Source organism: Rhipicephalus microplus, chromosome X (genome assembly GCF_043290135.1).
Source record: "Rhipicephalus microplus isolate Deutch F79 chromosome X, USDA_Rmic, whole genome shotgun sequence".
NCBI lineage: Eukaryota > Metazoa > Arthropoda > Arachnida > Ixodida > Ixodidae > Rhipicephalus > Rhipicephalus microplus.
In genome coordinates this window covers 195,994,807-196,013,619 of record NC_134710.1, presented here as the reverse complement: position 1 = coordinate 196,013,619, position 18,813 = coordinate 195,994,807, and the positions used below count along the sequence as shown (strand labels likewise).

The window sequence follows — 18,813 nt, the reverse complement described above, 5'->3', positions numbered from 1 at the left end:
AGGCATGCCATCAATTGTTACTCAAGCAGAGAAGAATGCGCTGCCCGTCTTCAAGAAGCAGGAAGGAACTAGGAACGCAAGGGGGGGGGGGGGCATTGTTATGAACTTTGAATTTAAGGGTGTGATAGCTGGTGCGCGCCATATCGGCAGGCATTAAAGATGGCTGGTACACCCTTCTACATTGTACTCTCAACGCAAACAGACTGCACGAAAAGTGCTTCGCTTTTTAGAGCGGCCATCATATAAGGGTAGGCACTGAACCTTGATTGCGAGGCGGCCACACCGTCGTCGCGCCATTTTAGAGGTCCGTTCGTACATGCCTTTGTGCTGTACAGATCGAATAACACTCATCTAGAGCAGGGGAGCGTGTGCCTCTTGACACTGCAGTTGGCTGCGGCTTCTATCTCATGTTAGCTACAAGCATTCATTGATGCTTACATTATAGCACGATGACCTAACATGTGCTATGACCATGTTTAGTATCATTAAGGCATCTCTGTTTATACATTTCTGAAGGAAACGGCAGCTAGAGTGGTTGGCTAGGCGCTCCAGACAAGTCTAGTTCGATCTGTACGTGCATCGGCATTCAAGAGGTGTTCAATAACAAATTGTATCTTTTGGACCCGGTATCACGTAACTCAGAAAAACAATGGCTAAAGGGACAATGATCACTCTAATTTCCGAAGCTGTTTTCGTGCTGTCAGTTATCTAAATGTGAAGCAGAGAGTAGTAGCACAGAAAGTTTACAAGCAGTCTCATTATTCCTCGAGATAGTGTGCGCCAGCAACTGCGCCCTTTAAGCGACGCAGTCTCCCCTTCCACTTTCCCTTCAAAACGAAGCAATGAATAAGATGCCATGATGGGTGGGCTTCTATTATTTTTTTATCCTTCTTAACCGTTGGCTATTGAACCTGAAAAGCGAGAGGCTGGTGTGTAACAAGGCATAGCTGCTTCACAGTGGGCCTTCTGGCACCAGAGCTATACCAGCTAGAGCCGTCAGCGATGGCCTCACTACTGGAAGCTGCGCGTATTTAAAATTGAATTGTGTCTGCTCCGACCAAGAGGCATGCTGTTATTAATGAGGTGAGATTTAAAAAAAAGCATGCCGAAATTTTGAATTTGCACCCTTGCAATCTCAAGTTCTAAAAGACGGCGTCTTTTTTTTTTTTTTTTTACCGCAACAGCGATTACAAACGAAGATGTAAGGATGGAAGAAATTTCGAAAAAACTCTTCTGGCTGATGATCCATGGATAAAGTATACGAGAGAAAAAGTGTCATGAACACGAAGCATGGAAAATAAGATCGCGATGTCTAGAAGTAGACTTGACATTCTAGTGGAATGCATGCAGTTATTAGTGAAAATTGCTTTATGTGTCGCGCAACTCTTCAAACGAGCTATTAGCTGTGTTCCTGGAACAGACATCCGCCAATGAATTGCCACCATAGTTTCACACCACCAATTGTACTAGACATAATGAGCTCCTTCGGAAAAGGAGTTTTGCCATTAAGCAGACTTGCACAACAGTAGTTGCGTCGGCACTAATCATAGCATCGTAGATTAGGACGCATGCGCGACCGCTGTTTTTTCAGCGGAATAATTCTAGGTTCATGATTGACATTGGTCGACCCGAGAACAAGGTGCACATGTTTGATGTACTCATGTTTTCTTTTGATATTATTAGGATGGCGCAGTAAATCTTATTTGGCAGCCCCGCAGTGGTGGTCTAGTGGCTAAGGTACCCGGCTGCTGACCCGCAGGTTGGGGGTTCGAATTCCGGCTGTGGCGGCTGCATTTTCAATGGAGGCGAAAATGCTGTAGGCCCATGTGCCCAGATTTGGGTGCACGTTAAAGAACCCTAGATGGTCAGAATGCCCAGAGCCCTCCACTACGGCATTCCTTATAATGATATGGTGGTTTTGGGACATTAAACCTCGCATATCAATCATCAATCAATCTTATTTGGCACACTTTGGCACAGTTGGTACAGGAGTGGGATCACTGCTAGCCAAAATGTGTATGTGAAAATTTATATTCAGTGGCATGCAAAAAAAAAGGTATCGCTGATACAATCAGCTCCACTTTTTCTAATGTGATATGCTTCTAAAGCAAGCCGTGCATCTTTATTTTTGCTTCTGCCAAAAATTGGCGTATCATGAAATCGTGGTGCTCGGTCGATGCAGGAGTTCAAATGAGCAACAAAATGTGCCCCTTTGTTCACTTTGCTAGCTATTTTTTGCTCATGTTCTCTAAGTCGCTCGTTAATGCATCGTCTCGTTTGCCGGACGTAGGTCCTGCCACATACCAGAAGCATGACATATACCACACAGGTGTTGCAAGAGATACAGCAGACACCGTGTTTCATTTGGCACCCATGTTGGCTACTACCGCAAGTGCGGGAGCACATCTTTGAGAGCTTGGGCGAGGAAAACACCAAAGAGACACCATGCCTGTTAACAACTTTCCTGAGTTGATGCGTGACCTCATGTAAATAAGGCATCGCAACAGGCCTGATTGGTTTATGTTCACAGGTCGCCTTCTTACTAGCTTTCCTTTTCTGAAGCAGGGTTTTAGCCATGGCCGTGAAGAAGCTCATGGGGTAACCTGTAGCCAATAATCGGCGTACCTGATATTCAAAACTCTCCTGCATTTTGTGCTCACACGACTTTTTGAGAGCCGATTCTGTACACGTTTACACTATTTCTCTTTTAACAACTTTCGAGTGGGTTGACTTAAAACACACTAGCTATTTTTGTGTATGGGGAGTGTAAGCCCAACATACATGCCGGTCACATACTTCGAGACTCAAGTACAGAGCTTGTAAAACATTATTCTTGGGCAGTTCATGCGTGAACATAAGCTCTTGTTCGTATTGCTTAATAAGGTGGTGGACTGGTCTTTGAGACTGAGAAGTCACAAAAAATTTAATTTTTTACAATTGACATATTTAATTTCTACAAATATTTTTCTACCTCTAGGCAAATTTGCACACACCAGGAAGTGGTAATTTTTTTGTAATGTCATTTTGACTGTCCAGATTCTTGGTGCTACCAAATGCAGAACCGGCAAAAAAGGGGGAGCCTTCATTGAGGCTTCTTTATAACTTGCCAGCACCTGTGTTTGAAGCTCTGCTACCAATTTATGAGCACCTTTATGAGCATTGCAAAACATGTACACCCTGATTGCTTCTTTTTGAAGAGACTGTGTGTTATCATTTTTTCCCATTTTCTCAAAAAAATTTAATTTACGACTGCTCAATTTTGAGGCCTCAATTTTTCTGTAGCTATAGCATGTACAATATATTCTTTTTGAAATGCAAACCTGTACATGTATAGAATGCAAGTATGGGAGCAGAATTTAGAGCACAAGCCTTTTTAATTAATTACCCATCAAAATTGTGACACAATTCCAACTGCTTTTGAAAATGGAAAGTTCATTTTGCTGTAAAATAACCAATGAAGGCCAAAAAACAACACTTGCATGCTTTCAATCTCTAGTGATTAGTAATGCCATATGTTAAATGTCACTTTTAATTAAGCACTTTTTTTAAGGTTGCCTTAAACAATAGGGGGTGAACTTAAGTTGTCTCGGGAACATGATGAGTTACAGAAAAAGTAAATACCTACATATTTGAAAATAGCAGAATAATCTGCATATGCCGGTGCACTTTGATCACGATCATTGAAGAAATAAAAAAAAAGTCCAAGGTGAGTCTGCCCCCTTAAAAACATTTAAAATGGCAATTACCGTCTCCTGTAGTCAGATGCAGCATTTAAAAACACAATAAAATCAACCTATCTAAAAACTTTTGAAACCTTCAGATCATTAAAAACGTTTTGTGCAAGTACAGGAGCAACACAGGACCCAGTGCGAATGCCATCATGCAGAATGAAAGGCTGGTCATTAAAAAGAATAAATGTGACTTGAAGATGAAATTTGCCAAAGTCAGCCCAACTTCGTTCTGGAACGGGATAGCCCCATTCTCTTCAATGCATTAACGTACAAATAATAATAATAATAATCCTTGCTGTGATACAGAGCAAAATACTAAATCCTGTACATCAACTAAGAAAACATAACCCACTTTTTTATTCCCACAATAAAATAGCACTATTTCTTCAGAATTCTTAGTATGGAACAGGTCATTGACACCTAGCAACATATAAGTTGCTAGGTGGATGGCTGAATGGGTCACTGAACAAAGAGGGGTTGTAGATATTCTAGTAGACGGCCATAGTGATCGCATTTTGATGAAGGCAAAATGGTAGAGGCCCATATACTGTCAGATTTCGGCACACGTTGAAGAACGCCAGAAGGTCCAAAATTTTTGGAGCCCTACACTACGGAGTCTCTCATAATCATATCTTGGTTTTGGGAAGTTAAACTCTAGGTATTATTATTAGATATTCTTGTGAACATAAAGCAAAAGAAGTGGGCCTGGGCTGGCCGCGTAATGTGTAAAACATACAATGGACAGTAAGAGAAACATATTGGTTACCAAGGCATGGCAAACTCAGTCGAGGAAGGCAGAGAGTTAGATGGAGTGATGAAATGAAGTTTGCAGGGATAAAGTAGTGTCAGCTCGCACAGTGTAGGGCAAACTGGAGGTCATTGCAAAAGGCCTTTGTCCTGCAGTGGACTAAAGTAGGCTGAGAATGATGATGATGAAAAGAATGGCAGAGTGGGTCACACACGTGCACACTCCAAAAGAGAGAGAGAGAGAGATAGTAGACTCTCTTTTAACGGAACCGAGACCACAAAAAGTGTGCGTGCATGCGTGTGTGTGTGTGTATGTGTGGGGGGGGGGAGAGATAAGATTTAGTGGTAGAAAAACTGAAAGATCAGCCTGAATCAATGTCCTGACCTCTTGCTCAGAATTCGGAAAGGGATATGGGTGTAAAGACAAGGAAAGGGAGAAAGTGTTTATGAGGGTGAAGGTGGTGGTGTGAAAACTTGAATAGCCAGACTTGTCAAAGTGTTTTATCCAGTCTGCTTAAGAATATCAGTTAATCAGTGAAAGTCCTAATAGTAGCTTTCCAGAGAATTGTTGATGGACAAGCTTTGACCAACGTGCACTTCTCAAAGGGAGCCGTCGGTCCGGCTCACTTCAAAGAGTGGTCGTTATGCGACGCCACATGAGGGGCAGGGCTGCTTGCATCACACATGCTTCCGAGCGCTTTCTCGCGGAAAAGTAATAGAGGTGTATCCCTCTCTAATATCATACATCTGTCAGGTTTGTTCCTTCATGCTCCTTCTTTGTGGCTGGAAGCAATGCTACCACCACCTGACAGCGCTGGTTATGCAGTGGCGCCACCGTGACGCATCCCCATTGGTTACCCGCATAGCACCACGAAAGGCGACACACTATCTCAAAGCACCGTATCTTTAACAAACCCAGCGTGACCGCCAACATTGTGGTCATGAGGATTACAAGACGCCGCCGCACTAAATCTGTACACAACGAAACAAAAAGTACTTTGTATTATTCCCATCGTGAGGCACTGCACGAGGAGCTCTCTTCCCCATGACCACAAAGCACACACGAAGGCTAGGCTATGGGTGAGAGCAGGAAAGGGCTAGAGGAGAGGGTGGTGAACAGCTGAATCGGGCACCTCTGGCTGGCATTGATAAAATAGAGGAGACGCTGTTTTGACAGAAGTTGAACCATTGAGTGGAGCAAGTGTCCACGCATCTACAGCCTTCAATGAAAAAATCACAAAGGCCTGGCTGAATGGGCTTGACCAAAGTAGGCTGCAAACACGAAGCTGTTAATGTGTTCTTAGAAGTCAGGCAAAAAAAGCTTCACTGATTCTGTTGAAATAAGAAATTCTGTTGAAATAAACAGAAGCTGAGCATTTAAACTAAGAGTCATGACTAGGTTTATTCCACACGGCAGTTTTTTTTCTTGGCCCCTTGCCACTGAGACAATCTTTCAGAGGATAATTGAGATGCCTAAGTGCTAAGAATGGCCTATTGCCAATGTACTTTATGAGTACCCAGTTGCATTTTCATGTCAATGTCACAAGAAAACGATTTCGCATAGAGCATCTGAAAGGCATGTTGATATTATGGGACTCAATCTGTAGATAAAAAGCTTTAATAGTCATTTACATTATAATTAGTATAAATCCCCGCAGGGGCGCCTGCGCAAGTAGGCGTTTGGTGTGTAGCGACACCACGGACCCGAGCTAACGGGGGAGTTTCTACTCCCTCCCTCCCACGCGCATTTCCGATGGAGGCGGAAATGTTGTAGGCCCGTGTGCTCAGATTTGGGTGCACGTTAAAGAACCCCAGGTGGTCTAAATTTCCGGAGCCCTCCACTACGGCGTCTCTCATAATCATATAGTGGTTTTGGGACGTTAAACCCCACATATCAATCAACTCCCTCCCACGCCTAGCCGTGCGTGGCTTTGCCGTGTCCGGGGAAAAGGGGATCCTGGGGGTTGAGCCGACGCTGGATGATTGGACCGTTAAGGCCCCCCCCGGCAGAGGCAACACACCCCTTTGGCCCCGGCTTCACGTAGGCGGCACCCCTGGGCTGACCAACCCAGGGGAAATCGGCAGTCGCCTTTGCCTATCTCTCTCTCCCTACATCTTCGTCTTTATCTCTTACTATTTATCTGTCCTGTCTTCTACTCTCTTCCGTTTACTTCCAAACTTCCTGGCGGCTAAAGTTAACCCTGTGAAAATAGCCTACCTTGGTCTAGGCGCATTGGGTTATAGTGGCGTTGTACGGCTGGCATCTGCAGGTTTCAGCATCCGCAAACTTGTAGCGTCCCCTCGTTGGGCTCCGTGGTGGGTGGCCGCCAACGCTGCTGAACAAAAATAAGACAGGCATGCATAGAGCATTCCCCCTACTGTCTGATCGTACCGGCTTAAAACGGGTACGCAACGATGATATAAATTTTTTCAACCAGCCAAAAGAAACATATCCTCACTTTCATGTTATCCACTGTGAAAAAACTGAAAAGCAAGCCAGGACCATCTCTCCTTTCCTAGTTTCTAGATGTCTTACCGAAACTCTTGGCACAGGATACAAGGTAACCAAAATGGCTAGTGGAGACCTTCTCCTCGAAATCCGTGACAAAGAACGATTTGAAAAGCTAGACCGTCTTTCAGATTTCGGTGGCATACCAATAACCATAACACCACATAGATCAATGAACACAACTCGCGGAGTGGTATCTGACATAGACTTACTTGACCTGACTGAGACTGAACTTTTGGAGGGGTGGAAGAGCCAAAATGTCACTAATGTACAGAGAATCATCATGAGAAGAGATAATAAGGAAACACCGACAAAACACTTAATACTCACGTTTGCATCCAGTAAACTACCGGAATCCATTCAAACAGGGTACACGAAGACATCTATCAGGCCGTACATACCAAACCCTCGTCGTTGCTTCCAATGCCAGAGGTATGGCCATGGCTCTAAAACGTGTCGTGGTCGCCAGACTTGTGCACAATGTGGAGTCCTAGACCACGTGTCTGAGAACTGCAAACAACCGCCACACTGTGTAAACTGCGAAGGAAACCATGCCGCATATTCACGCTCCTGCACATACTGGAAAAAAGAAAAAGAAATAATTACGTTGAAGGGGAAGGAGAACATTACATTTAAGGAAGCACGGTGAAGAGTCGCTCCATTCTATGGACCTACATACGCTGACGCGGCGCGTCAGGGGGCACCGCCGCACCAGCCCTCGCCACTCCTTCGGCCCGCGCATACCGAGCCGGTGGTTGTGGCACCTGCCCCCAAGGCGGCTGTAGCACAGGCTACACCCCCTACTCCCAAACAGAGACCGGAGAGGAGTCCTCGGGTCTCAAGGCCTCACCTGTGGTGTACACGTATCCCGAAGGAGTACGGCCACCAGCGTGGGTCCGGTCTTAGCGAGCCGCAGGGCACGCGTTAACCGTCGCCGTGGCGAGAACACGATACTGCTCAAAGTCGCAACACTTTATTGTGACAACACCAAACGCAGTACAGCCCGTTGCAAAGGCGCGGCGGGAAAGCAAATAGGCTTATCCACGCCACGGGCACAAAGTACTACACAGGGTGCCACGAGCACGTCTCCGCGGTAAAGGTGATCCACGGAGACACCGGGACAAAGGCCCGGTTGCTCGAGCGAGGGCAAAGATGCTCGCGTTGGCTTCGAAGGGAGACGGGTCGGCGTAGCGAGGCCACGCACTAGGACACCGTACCGCCCTTCGGCCGTGCGTACGCAGCGGGGCAACAAAAGGTGAGCGTTCGCATCGGGCGCAAGGCGCCATCAGCGAAGTCCGACGAGCCCCGAGCAACGGGAGTCGACGGACGGAAAAAATTCGTGGCTCACCGTTTGCTGTCCCGGAGAGTACTGTCCGCCCACTCCCGACGCAGCGCGCGAAAACCTCTTGGGAGGCTCCGCGCGCAGCGCCACAGTCAACATCCGCTACCGGGTGAGGGAGCTAAACGTCACTTCGCTCTCCCACCACGGCAGACAGCAAAGGAGGGCAGACATGTCGGGACATGAGAACGGCAGAAAAGGCGGCAAAGCCCGCGCAAAGGCAGCGGGCCAGCCTCAATTCCCACACACCTCACCAGGCGAGGCCCGAAATTCGAACTAACAGCCCGCACGTGCAGGCATCCAGTGCCTCTGAGGAGGCAATGGATACGTCGGTACCCTTGGTGTTGAAAGAGCGGCGTGGCTCCTTGGAGCGCGCCAAGAAAACAAAAAAGCAGATAACAGGGCCTGGTGACGGCCCTGTTAAGTGAACTCAAACTCCCTGTCTAAACAGCCACTCGCTTTTCGTACACACAGCACTATTTTTTCATTCACCATGAACACTCAAATTATACAATAGCACGTCGGGGGCCTTCTCAGAAACCTTGACGACATCCAAGAACTCTTACACGAACACTCACCAAAAGTGCTGTGTGTACAAGAAACACACCTTAATTCAAAACACACAAATTTTCTTCGTAAATACGTTATTTTTCGAAAAGACCGTGTTGATGCCATGACATCATCCGGAGGTGTTGCCATCATAGTGAATCAAGGAATTGCATGCACACACAACTCCAATCATCCCTTGAGGCAGTGGCTGTTCGAGCAGTTCTTTTTGATAAACTGATCACAATCTGAACTATTTACATTCCTCCTAGCTATCAGCTGCAAAAACGTGATTTACACTCTCTAATTGATGAACTTCCGGAGCCTTATGTTCTCCTTGGAGACTTTAATGCGCATAGCAGGCTATGGGGTGACTCTCGGTATGACGCGCAAGGTCGACTGATCGAACAGTTCCTTCTCTCGTCAAGCGCGTGTCTCCTAAATCGAAAAGAACCAACCTATTATAATCTCGCTAATAACACCTACTCCTCCATAGACCTAAGCATAGTATCTCCATCTCTTGTGCCTCTACTCCAGTGGAAAGTCGTCAGTAATCTGTACGGAAGTGACCACTTCCCCGTAGTTTTGAGCACAACTACAGTAACTGAGTGTCCACCACGTGTTCCCAAGTGGCTCATAAACAGAGCCGACTGGGAACAGTTTTATACCATCGCTCGTCTAGGTTGGAATGACATGTACTTTGAACATTGATGTTGCTGTCAACTACTTCACAGCGTTTTTGATTGATGCTGCAACAAAATGCATCCCACAAACAAATGGACACCCTGGAAAACGGCGTGTGCCATGGTGGAACTCTGAATGCCGAAACGCGCGCAAACAGCAAAACAGAGCTTGGAGGCTGCTTCGGAACTCACCGACAGCCGAAAATCTTGACACCTTCAAGAAAATAGTCTCAAGGCAGGAGAATGCGTCGGCAGGCCAGAAGAGAAAGCTGGCAGAAGTTTTTGTCAGGGATCAATTCATACACACAGGAGGCTAAAGTCTGGAACATGGTCGGTAGGATAGCAGGAAAACAAGTACACACACTTTCACTCGTAAACACCCAGGGTGATACCTTGGAAGATCAGGCAAACTTCCTCGGTGCACACTTCGAACAGGTGTCCAGCTCATCCCACTATACTGACACTTTCCAAAAATACAGAACAAGAATAGAAAAGCAGAAACTCGAACACAAATGCACTAGATACGAGGCATATAACCAAGCCTTCAGTCTAGCTGAGCTGCGAATGTCTCTAAACTCCTGCAGTACTTCTGCCACAGGTTCTGACCGTGTGGTGTATGAAATGTTAAAAAACCTACCAGCCGAAACACGAAAAACCTTACTTTGTTTGTACAATGCTATCTGGTTTTCTGGCACTATCCCTACCTCCTGGAAAGAGGCTATTATTATTCCCATTTTGAAAGAGGGCAAGGACCCTTCTTTACCTTCGAGTTATAGGCCTATTGCACTTACAAGCTGCTTGTGCAAAGTCTTCAAAAAAATGATAAACTGCCGACTTGTACATATCCTTGAAACAAACAATTTGCTCGACCCATTTCAGTGCGGGTTTCGAGAAAGTAGATCCACCACAGACCACCTTGTTCGTATCGAGGCACAGATCAGGGACGCCTTCGTCCATAAACAATATTTTCTCTCTCTATTCCCTGATATCGAAAAGGCTTATGATACAACATGGCGTTTTGGAACTCTAAGAGACCTGTCCCACCTTGGCGTGCGCGGAAGAATGTTTCACATAATCGAAAATTACCTGTCAAACCGGACATTCCGTGTCCGAGTGGGCACGGTTCTTTCCCAATTATTTGTCCAGGAAACAGGCGTGCCACAAGGTGGTGTACTTAGCTGCACACTTTTTCTCATCAAAATGAATTCCTTGAGCTTGTCCATTCCTCGCAATATGTTTTATTGTACATATGTCGATGACGTCCAGCTTGGCTTTAGATCTTGCAGTCTGGCAATGTGTGAGCGGCAGGTTCAGTTAGGTTTAAACAAGGTCTCCAAATGGGCAGAGTAAAACGGATTCCGACTGAACCCACAAAAAAGCACGTGTGTCTTGTTCTCCCGAAAGAGAGGCATGCACTCAGAACCCGACATTGAACTGAACGGTCAATGTCTGTCTGTTAATACGGAGCATAAGTTCTTAGGATTAATCTTGGACAACAAGTTGACCTTCGTACCGCACATCATGTATCTAAAAACAAAATGTTTAAAAGCCATGTATGTTTTAAAAGTGTTGTCACGTACTAGGTGGGGTAGTGACAAGCAATGTCTCATGAACCTATATAGAAGCCTCATTCGCACCCGCTTAGATTATGGGGCCGTTGTTTATCAGTCTGCGACTCAAAGTGCTTTGAAGATGCTGGACCCCGTGCACCATTTGGGCATCCGCCTTTCTGCGGGTGCTTTTCGCACCAGCCCCGTAGAAAGCCTTTATGTTGAGTCAAATGAGTGGTCGCTTCATCTGCAGAGAACTTACATATCCTTTGTTTATTTCCTTAAGGTGAAAGCAGACAAGAAGCACCCCTCATACTCTACTATTAATGATTTTTCGAGCTCAATTCTGTTTCAAAACAGGCCTTCGATGAGGCAGCCCTTCTCAGTTCGCCTGCAGAGTCTAGCTGAGGAAACTGGAGTCTCACTTGAACACAGTTTAATGGCTCCTGTAGCATACCCGCCACCGTGGCAATGGCAGACTATAGACTGCGATGTGTCTTTTCTAGAAGTTGCAAAACATGCGCCTATTGCCCATATCCGAACATACTTCCTGGAACTTCAACACAAATACACACGTCCTGAGTTCTTTACAGATGCCTCCAAGTCTAACTCCTCTGTGTCCTACGCTGCTGTCGGCCCATCCTTTTCGGATGCTGGCCCTCTACATCCATGCACAAGTATCTTCACAGCGGAAGCCTATGCGATACTTGTGGCGGCTAAACACATCAAGCAATTACAAATACAAAAAGCAGTAATTTATACGGACTCCCTCAGTGTGGTAACGGCTCTGCACACTCTTAAAAAACACAAAAACCCAGTCCTTGTCTCACTTTACTCCATTTTGTGCACACTCTACACACTCAAACAACATGTTGTAGTGTGCTAGGTGCCAGGGAACCGTGAGATTCAAGGCAACGTGAGGGCGGATCAGCTCGCTGCATCCGTCCACAAAAGCACTGCCCCTACACCCATATCAATCCCGGCCCTTAATCTTAAGCCGTCTCTCAAACAAAACCTCAGGGTATACTGGCAGAGCAAGTGGGATACACACACACAAAACAAACTACATGTTATTAAGCCACACCTTGGTCATTGGCTGCCCGTATCGAAATCGCGTTATACAGAGGTAATACTAACGAGACTCAGGATAGGACACATGCGCGACACACACTTATCTTTTGTCTGGTGACGATCCACCATTGTGTGACAGATGTGGTGAAGCATTAACAGTCCTTCACATGTTAATCCAGTGCAAACACTTAGAAACTCTAAGAAAACAACATTTTCCATTACCCTACCGACAACATATACCTTTACACCCTGCAATGTTCGTCGGTAGGGAACCGCTTTTTAGTCATAAATCATTGTTAGTGTTTTTAAAAGAAATTCATAGTTTTCATATCATATACCCGGGCATTCCGTAGCACGACCTCTCCAGAGAGGTTTTTGCTGCGGTGGCTACACAAGAAAGCACTTGCCTCACGGCCCTTGGACGCAAGGGTATGAACGAGTGAGTCACTTGTGCTAATGCCATACATATCCACCATTGTCTTTTATTATCACCAACTTTTGTCATCTATTCACACCACACACACCTTTCACGGCATGGTCATGATTTTATTACTTGTATGTTCTTACCCGCCTTACCGCGAGGAATTTTATGGCCCTTATACAGCCGCATATCACAATCATTGTCCATATTTTTAGTAAGATGAACTGGCGCTCTTTGGCCGTGAAATGGCCCTTGCGCCACAAAACATCAAATATCATCATCATAATTAGTATAAATAGTAGCACCTAATAAGGTTAACTTTATCAATTGCAGACTCTAGAAATATCAGCTTTACCAGTGGATACTGCTTCATCAGCGTCAAGATGCTATGATGGTGAGTATAAAGCATTTTCAACCAGTATAGAAAAAAAAACGACGTTGCTGGAAAGTGTTGTGGTTGAAGGCTAAAATTCTGCCCCACCACGGTGGTCCAGTGGCTAAGGTACTCGGCTGCTGACCTGCAGGTCACGGGATCGAATCCCAGCTGCAGCGGCTGCATTTTTTATGGAGGCAAAAAATGCTGTAGGCTCGTGTGCTCAGATTTGGGTGCACGTTAAAGAACCCCAGGTGGTCGAAATTTCCGGAGCCCTCCACTACAGCATCTCTCATAATCATATGGTGGTTTTGGGACGTTAAACCCCACATATCAATCAATCGAAACATATAATTCTAAAGTAAGATATTTATTGCTTCTTCTAGAGTGCCGAACATTGTGTAATGGTTCTTTGCTTTCTATATGACTAGATGTTATACCTGGGCAGAGTGGCTTGGAAGAGAGTTTTGTTCATCTGAGCAAGCTATTTGATGGGTGAGTATATGTATTAAAGAAAAAAACTTACTCTCTATCTGTATATATATATATGAAAGTAGACTCGCTTTCACATAACTGTTTATTGTGCCGACGTTTCGACATTAACCCCGTCTTTTTCAAGGCATAATAATATTTACACATGTTTCGTGTCTTCTTATAGCCTGTCCAGACAGGGGGGAAGGGGTCAAAATAAAAGAAAAAAAGAAGAGAGAAAGAAAGAAAAAAAGAAGAAACAGTGAAACGGGAGGAGAAACATCAAATAAAATATAGAAAATCTAAGAGAAGAAGCAAGACCGACACGGCGTAATTAGAAAGGGGCCGCATCTCAACAGAGTAGGGCAGAGGTAGATGAGCAATGTCATCATTGTCAAAAATAGCTCCCCCACACCCACTCTTCCCCAAGTGGGCAGTGTGCCGCCGTTCTTGTATTTCACCTTTCTGTGTAGTCCGCTGGCGGCTCGTTCCTCTTTGAAGTTTAAGACAAGTTAATGGGGAGAGCTTAAGCGCTTCGAATGCGTGCTGGTGGCGTCGGGATGAATGAAAAAGCCGGTGATTGAGGCGCCGCCATCGATATTGGGTGGGCAAACATTGTCCGTTTCAGATGAACTAGGCCATAGAACGGTTCCAAATTTTCCTAAACTTGGAAAAGTTATTGACCAAAGAATACGGCACGAACTTCACGTGCAAAGCCTCGAACAATATGTACTGGTGGGTACGGCTCCGAAGGGGCTGCGCTTGTCGCTAACACCATCGACGCATAACTTTGCCGAAGGGGAAATGAAACGGTGGAACGAAATTCTCGATCACGCCACACAGGAGCTAACTAAGGTCACCATTCAACACTGTAGAAAGACTCTAAGTGCACTGACAGACGAGGAGCGGTATATAAGAAATAACTTTTCTCTTTCGGAGTGGGAAGCTAAAGAACTCGACGTATTTGAGCACAAAAATACGGAGGAAATTGAAAAACTTAAGACGAAGAAATTTTCGCGGGACAATGTGTCACAAGATATACCCACTGCTGCTTACAGAAAAAATACCAAACCATCTCGCATTCAAAAAATTTGCCACCACACCCCAAAGAGCCAAATGTTATTAACCTTTCTGATAAAGAACTTAGCAAAAAAGAATTGAGTATACTATCACGCGGACTTACATTCTGCCCTGGCAACGGAAGGTACGATGAATTCACGCTCCTAAAAGACCTAGACGACTTCGCACGAAATTTACGATTGGAGGAATATTTCTTTGATAAACCCAAAAAAGATAACACACTTTTTCCTGGGGTAATCGAACGGCAATTGACCCCAGACGCCAACAGAGATCGACATCTGGATCTCTACATAGACGTGGTTCAAAAAGATGTTATACATGCGTACAAGGTGCACAAACCAAGCATGAATAACATATCAAAAAGAGAAAAAGATGCACTACTCACGTTGAGCAACTGCGAAGATCTCGTCATTAAACCAGCAGACAAAGGAGGCGCGATTGTTGTTCTGAATAGATCGGACTACATTGAGGAAGGCAAGCGACAACTAAATAACAAACAATTCTACAAACACCTCGACTTTGACCCTACCACGGAGCACAAAAAGATCATTGTAACAACCCTAGAGGATCTCACACGTGAAGGCGCCATTGATTCAAAGCTTAAAAGGCACTTATTACGGTACATTCGGCGCCTGGTCGTTTTTACATGCTGCCGAAGATTCATAAAGAGAATAACCCTGGCAGACCCATTATATCAGGCACGGGAACGTTAATGGAACCCATTTCCAGTTATATTGATTCTTTAATCAAAGACATACCACCCACACATGAGTCCTTCTTGCGCGACACAAACCATTTCCTTCGGGAAATAGCAGACGTGAAAATTCCAGACGGTGCATTTCTCGTAACATTGGATGTTAGCTCACTCTACACAAATATCCCACATGACGATGGTGTAAGGGCGCTTGTTGAATCGTATGGCACACACAACCCTGTTGCTTATCCAAGCAAAAAAGTAATTGAAATCTTCACAAGACCTGTACTCGAATTGAACAGCTTTGAATTGAACAACCAGTACTACCTTCAAATCAGCGGCATGGCAATGGGTACAAGAATGGCCCCAAACTACGCAACATATTCATGCACCACATAGAGTCCAATTTTCTTTCATCTTGTGATATTAAACAATTATTCTATAAATGGTACCTAGATGATATATTCATAATTTGGACACATTTGGAAAACGAGCTCCTCAAATTCATACAGGCATTCAACCAGGCACACCCCAGCATTTATTTTACACACTCCTACTCTAACACTGAAATAAACTTTCTTGATGTACACATTCGAGTTGACGATGGTGTGTTGGTAACTAGCGTATACAGTAAACCTATGGACAGGCAACAATACCTGCACTTCAAAAGCTGCCACCCGCGACATTGCAAGACCAGCATTCCCTATTCCCAAGCACACAGATTCCGACGAATCTGCTCTCGCACCGAGGACTTCCACAAAAACAGCACACATATGCGCGAAGTACTCCTTAATCAAGAATACCCGCCAGCTATCATCGATGACGCCATCAAAAAAGCTGAAAATCTGGACCGCCAGATTCTTCTCAACCACCAGAAAAACACCGACCAACACCGCAACAAAAACCTGCTATTAACTTTCACGAGCAACCCACCGAACATAAACAAGGTCCTAAGAAAACGCTTTAACATATTGGAACAGAGCGTGCGACTATCCAAAATTTTCACTTCTCCTCCTTGTGTTGTATACAGACGGCCGAAAAATATAAAGGATCATTTAATAAATTCAAAGATAGGTGTGAAATCTCAAATTTGGTGTCACCCTTGCGGAAAAAGCAGATGCAAGGTATGCAAACACGTGCAGACAATGACAGTGGCGAAAAGCACCCACTCGGATTTTAAGCACAGGATAAGAGGTGCACTGGACTGTGACTCAGACAACGTCATATACCTCCTGGAATGTGGGGTATGTAACAAGCAATACGTGGGCCAGACAGACACTCCGTTTAGAATTAGATTCAACAACCATCGGGCACATGTACGATCTCTGCCAGGCCTTCCACTTTCAAAACACTGCACCTTAAAAGACCACAGCTTTGATGATATCAGGGTTACACTACTAGAAAACAACTTCCGAACAATCAGAGAACGAGAACAACAGGAATCTTATCTTATCTACAAATTTAACAGGATAAAATACGGAATAAATGAACATCCAGGCACTCTGTCAGCGTTACGACCGCTAAAAGACGCAAACGCTTCTCTCTAATCAGTCCGGTTTCATTACGACAATAATACTACCCGCTAACAAAGCTTTTGGCCTATGCATCTGACAACATAGAAATTATTTGCCTCATCAAGCACAGCTGGAATGCACAGATAAGTGGTCCCGGATGTCGTACGGTCCCCCCCCCCCCCCTTTTGCTTTTCTTTTTTTTTTTTCTTCCAGGTTTTAACGCACATTCTGTTCCTTCACTGACAAGGAGCTGACAGCTAGGTGGTTTCGTTAACTTTTTTATACATGCGCGCATGTCTTCCCAGTGAGCCGCAACTGTGTGGTGACTGTCCCGGATGTCGTACAGTCTTTCCCCCCCCCCCTGTTCTTTTTTTCCTTCTTTAATTTTTAACGCACATTCTGTTCCTTCACTGACAAGGAGCCTTTGCATATAATGAATATCGATGGCGGCACCTCAATCACCGGCTTTTTCATTCATCCCGACGCCACCAGCACGCACTCGAAGCGCTTAAACTCTCCCCATTAACTTGTCTTAAACTTCAAAGAGGAACGAGCCGCCAGCGGACTACACGGAAAGGTGAAATACAAGAACGGTGGCACACTGCCCACTTGGGGAAGAGTGGGTGCGGGGGAGGTATTGTTGACAATGATGACATTGCTCATCTACCTCTGCCCTACTCTGTTAAGATGCTGCCTCTTTCTAATTACGCCGTGTCGGTCTTGCTTCTTCTCCTAGATTTTCTATATTTTATTTGATGTTTCTCCTCCCGTTTCGCTGTTTCTTCTTTTTTTTTCTCTCTCTCTCTCTTTTTTTCTTTTTTTACTTTTCTTTTGACCCCTTCCCTCCTGTCTGGACAGGCTATAAGAAGACACGAAACATGTGTAAATATTATTATGCCTTGAAAAAGACTGGGTTCCCGTCGAAACGTCGGCACAATAAACAGTTGTTATGTGAAAGCGCATCTACTTTCATATTTATAACCTTGTGGCAACCGAAAATATTCTTCTTTTCTTCTGTATATATATATATTTTTTTTTTTGAAAGAAATGTCTTGCTGCGGTCACTAAGGAGCACACGCGGTGCGCCATATAATTGTTGCTTTTTGAGTGAGACTGTCATTAATCCAATTAACTAAGACTTACTTATGAACTTTTTAATGACCTCTTTAAGTAGGAAAACTGTTTTCAAAAGCTTGTTTTTGTTCAGGGCAAAAAGTTCCTATATCCGTTTGTAAAGCTTTACTGCAGATGTAATCTTATTTCTAGGGTGCAGTATGTTGCCATGAATTAATGGTAAAGCACAAAAGTTTTATCGAGGCACAGATTTCGCCTATTAAGATACCGTAAGAAAAACTCGCTGGAAGCCATACAGACAAGCCAACTTCTCGTTTTACATTAGCAGGTTGCACGGCACCCACCAACCTGCCCATCAGTCTGTCCTTTTGGACACACCCCCTGTGTTGGCTTAAAGGCTATGGCATTGTACTGCTTAGCACGTGGTCATGCGATCATTTGCTTGATTTTCTGTCATGTCAGCTGCACTTTGATAGCAGCAAAATGCAAAAGTGCCTGCATATTTAAATTTACAGGCACATTTAAAAAACCCTCCCATTATGACAGCTCCTCACACTACGCTGGTGTCCGAACTTCTGTAGGTTCTCAGACTTTGACATTTGTGCTGTCACCTTGGTAGGCGCGTAGCCAGAAATTTTTTTAAGAGGGGTGGAGAGGCACCTTTTTTATTTTGGGGAAGGCGCCCCCTCGAAACAGTCGTTTTTCGCTCTCTATGCCACTGCAAACAAAATGGGGTGGGGGGGGGCATGGGTTCGGTGTGCCACCCTCTGGCTACACCCCTGCACCTTAAATAGGGATGCAGATTTATTTTTGGACAGACAATGTTTACACAACAATATATCGGCCAGCAGGCTGAAAGAACTGAACAGCCAAAAGCATCTACTTTTTTACATCCTTGATACTAAGACTATAGGAGCGTTACTAAGTGACTGAGAAACACTAAACTGACCAAAAGAGCATAGGGGGCCATTGAATATGTAAATTCAGGTAGTGTTTGCTATTTGAGCTAT

General features: G+C 44.8%; 1 protein-coding gene across 2 annotated transcripts in view; it reads left to right on the top strand.

Moving 5' to 3' along the window:
* Nucleotides 1-18,813, top strand: part of Piezo (piezo type mechanosensitive ion channel component) — a 220,079-nt gene that overhangs the window by 164,630 nt on the left and 36,636 nt on the right. For both annotated transcript variants that reach the window (XM_037428842.2, XM_037428841.2), the window contains 2 exons: nt 12,931-12,991; nt 13,402-13,465. In XM_037428842.2, coding sequence (XP_037284739.2) covers nt 12,931-12,991; nt 13,402-13,465 — 125 coding nt within the window. The remainder of the gene's footprint in view (nt 1-12,930; nt 12,992-13,401; nt 13,466-18,813) is intronic.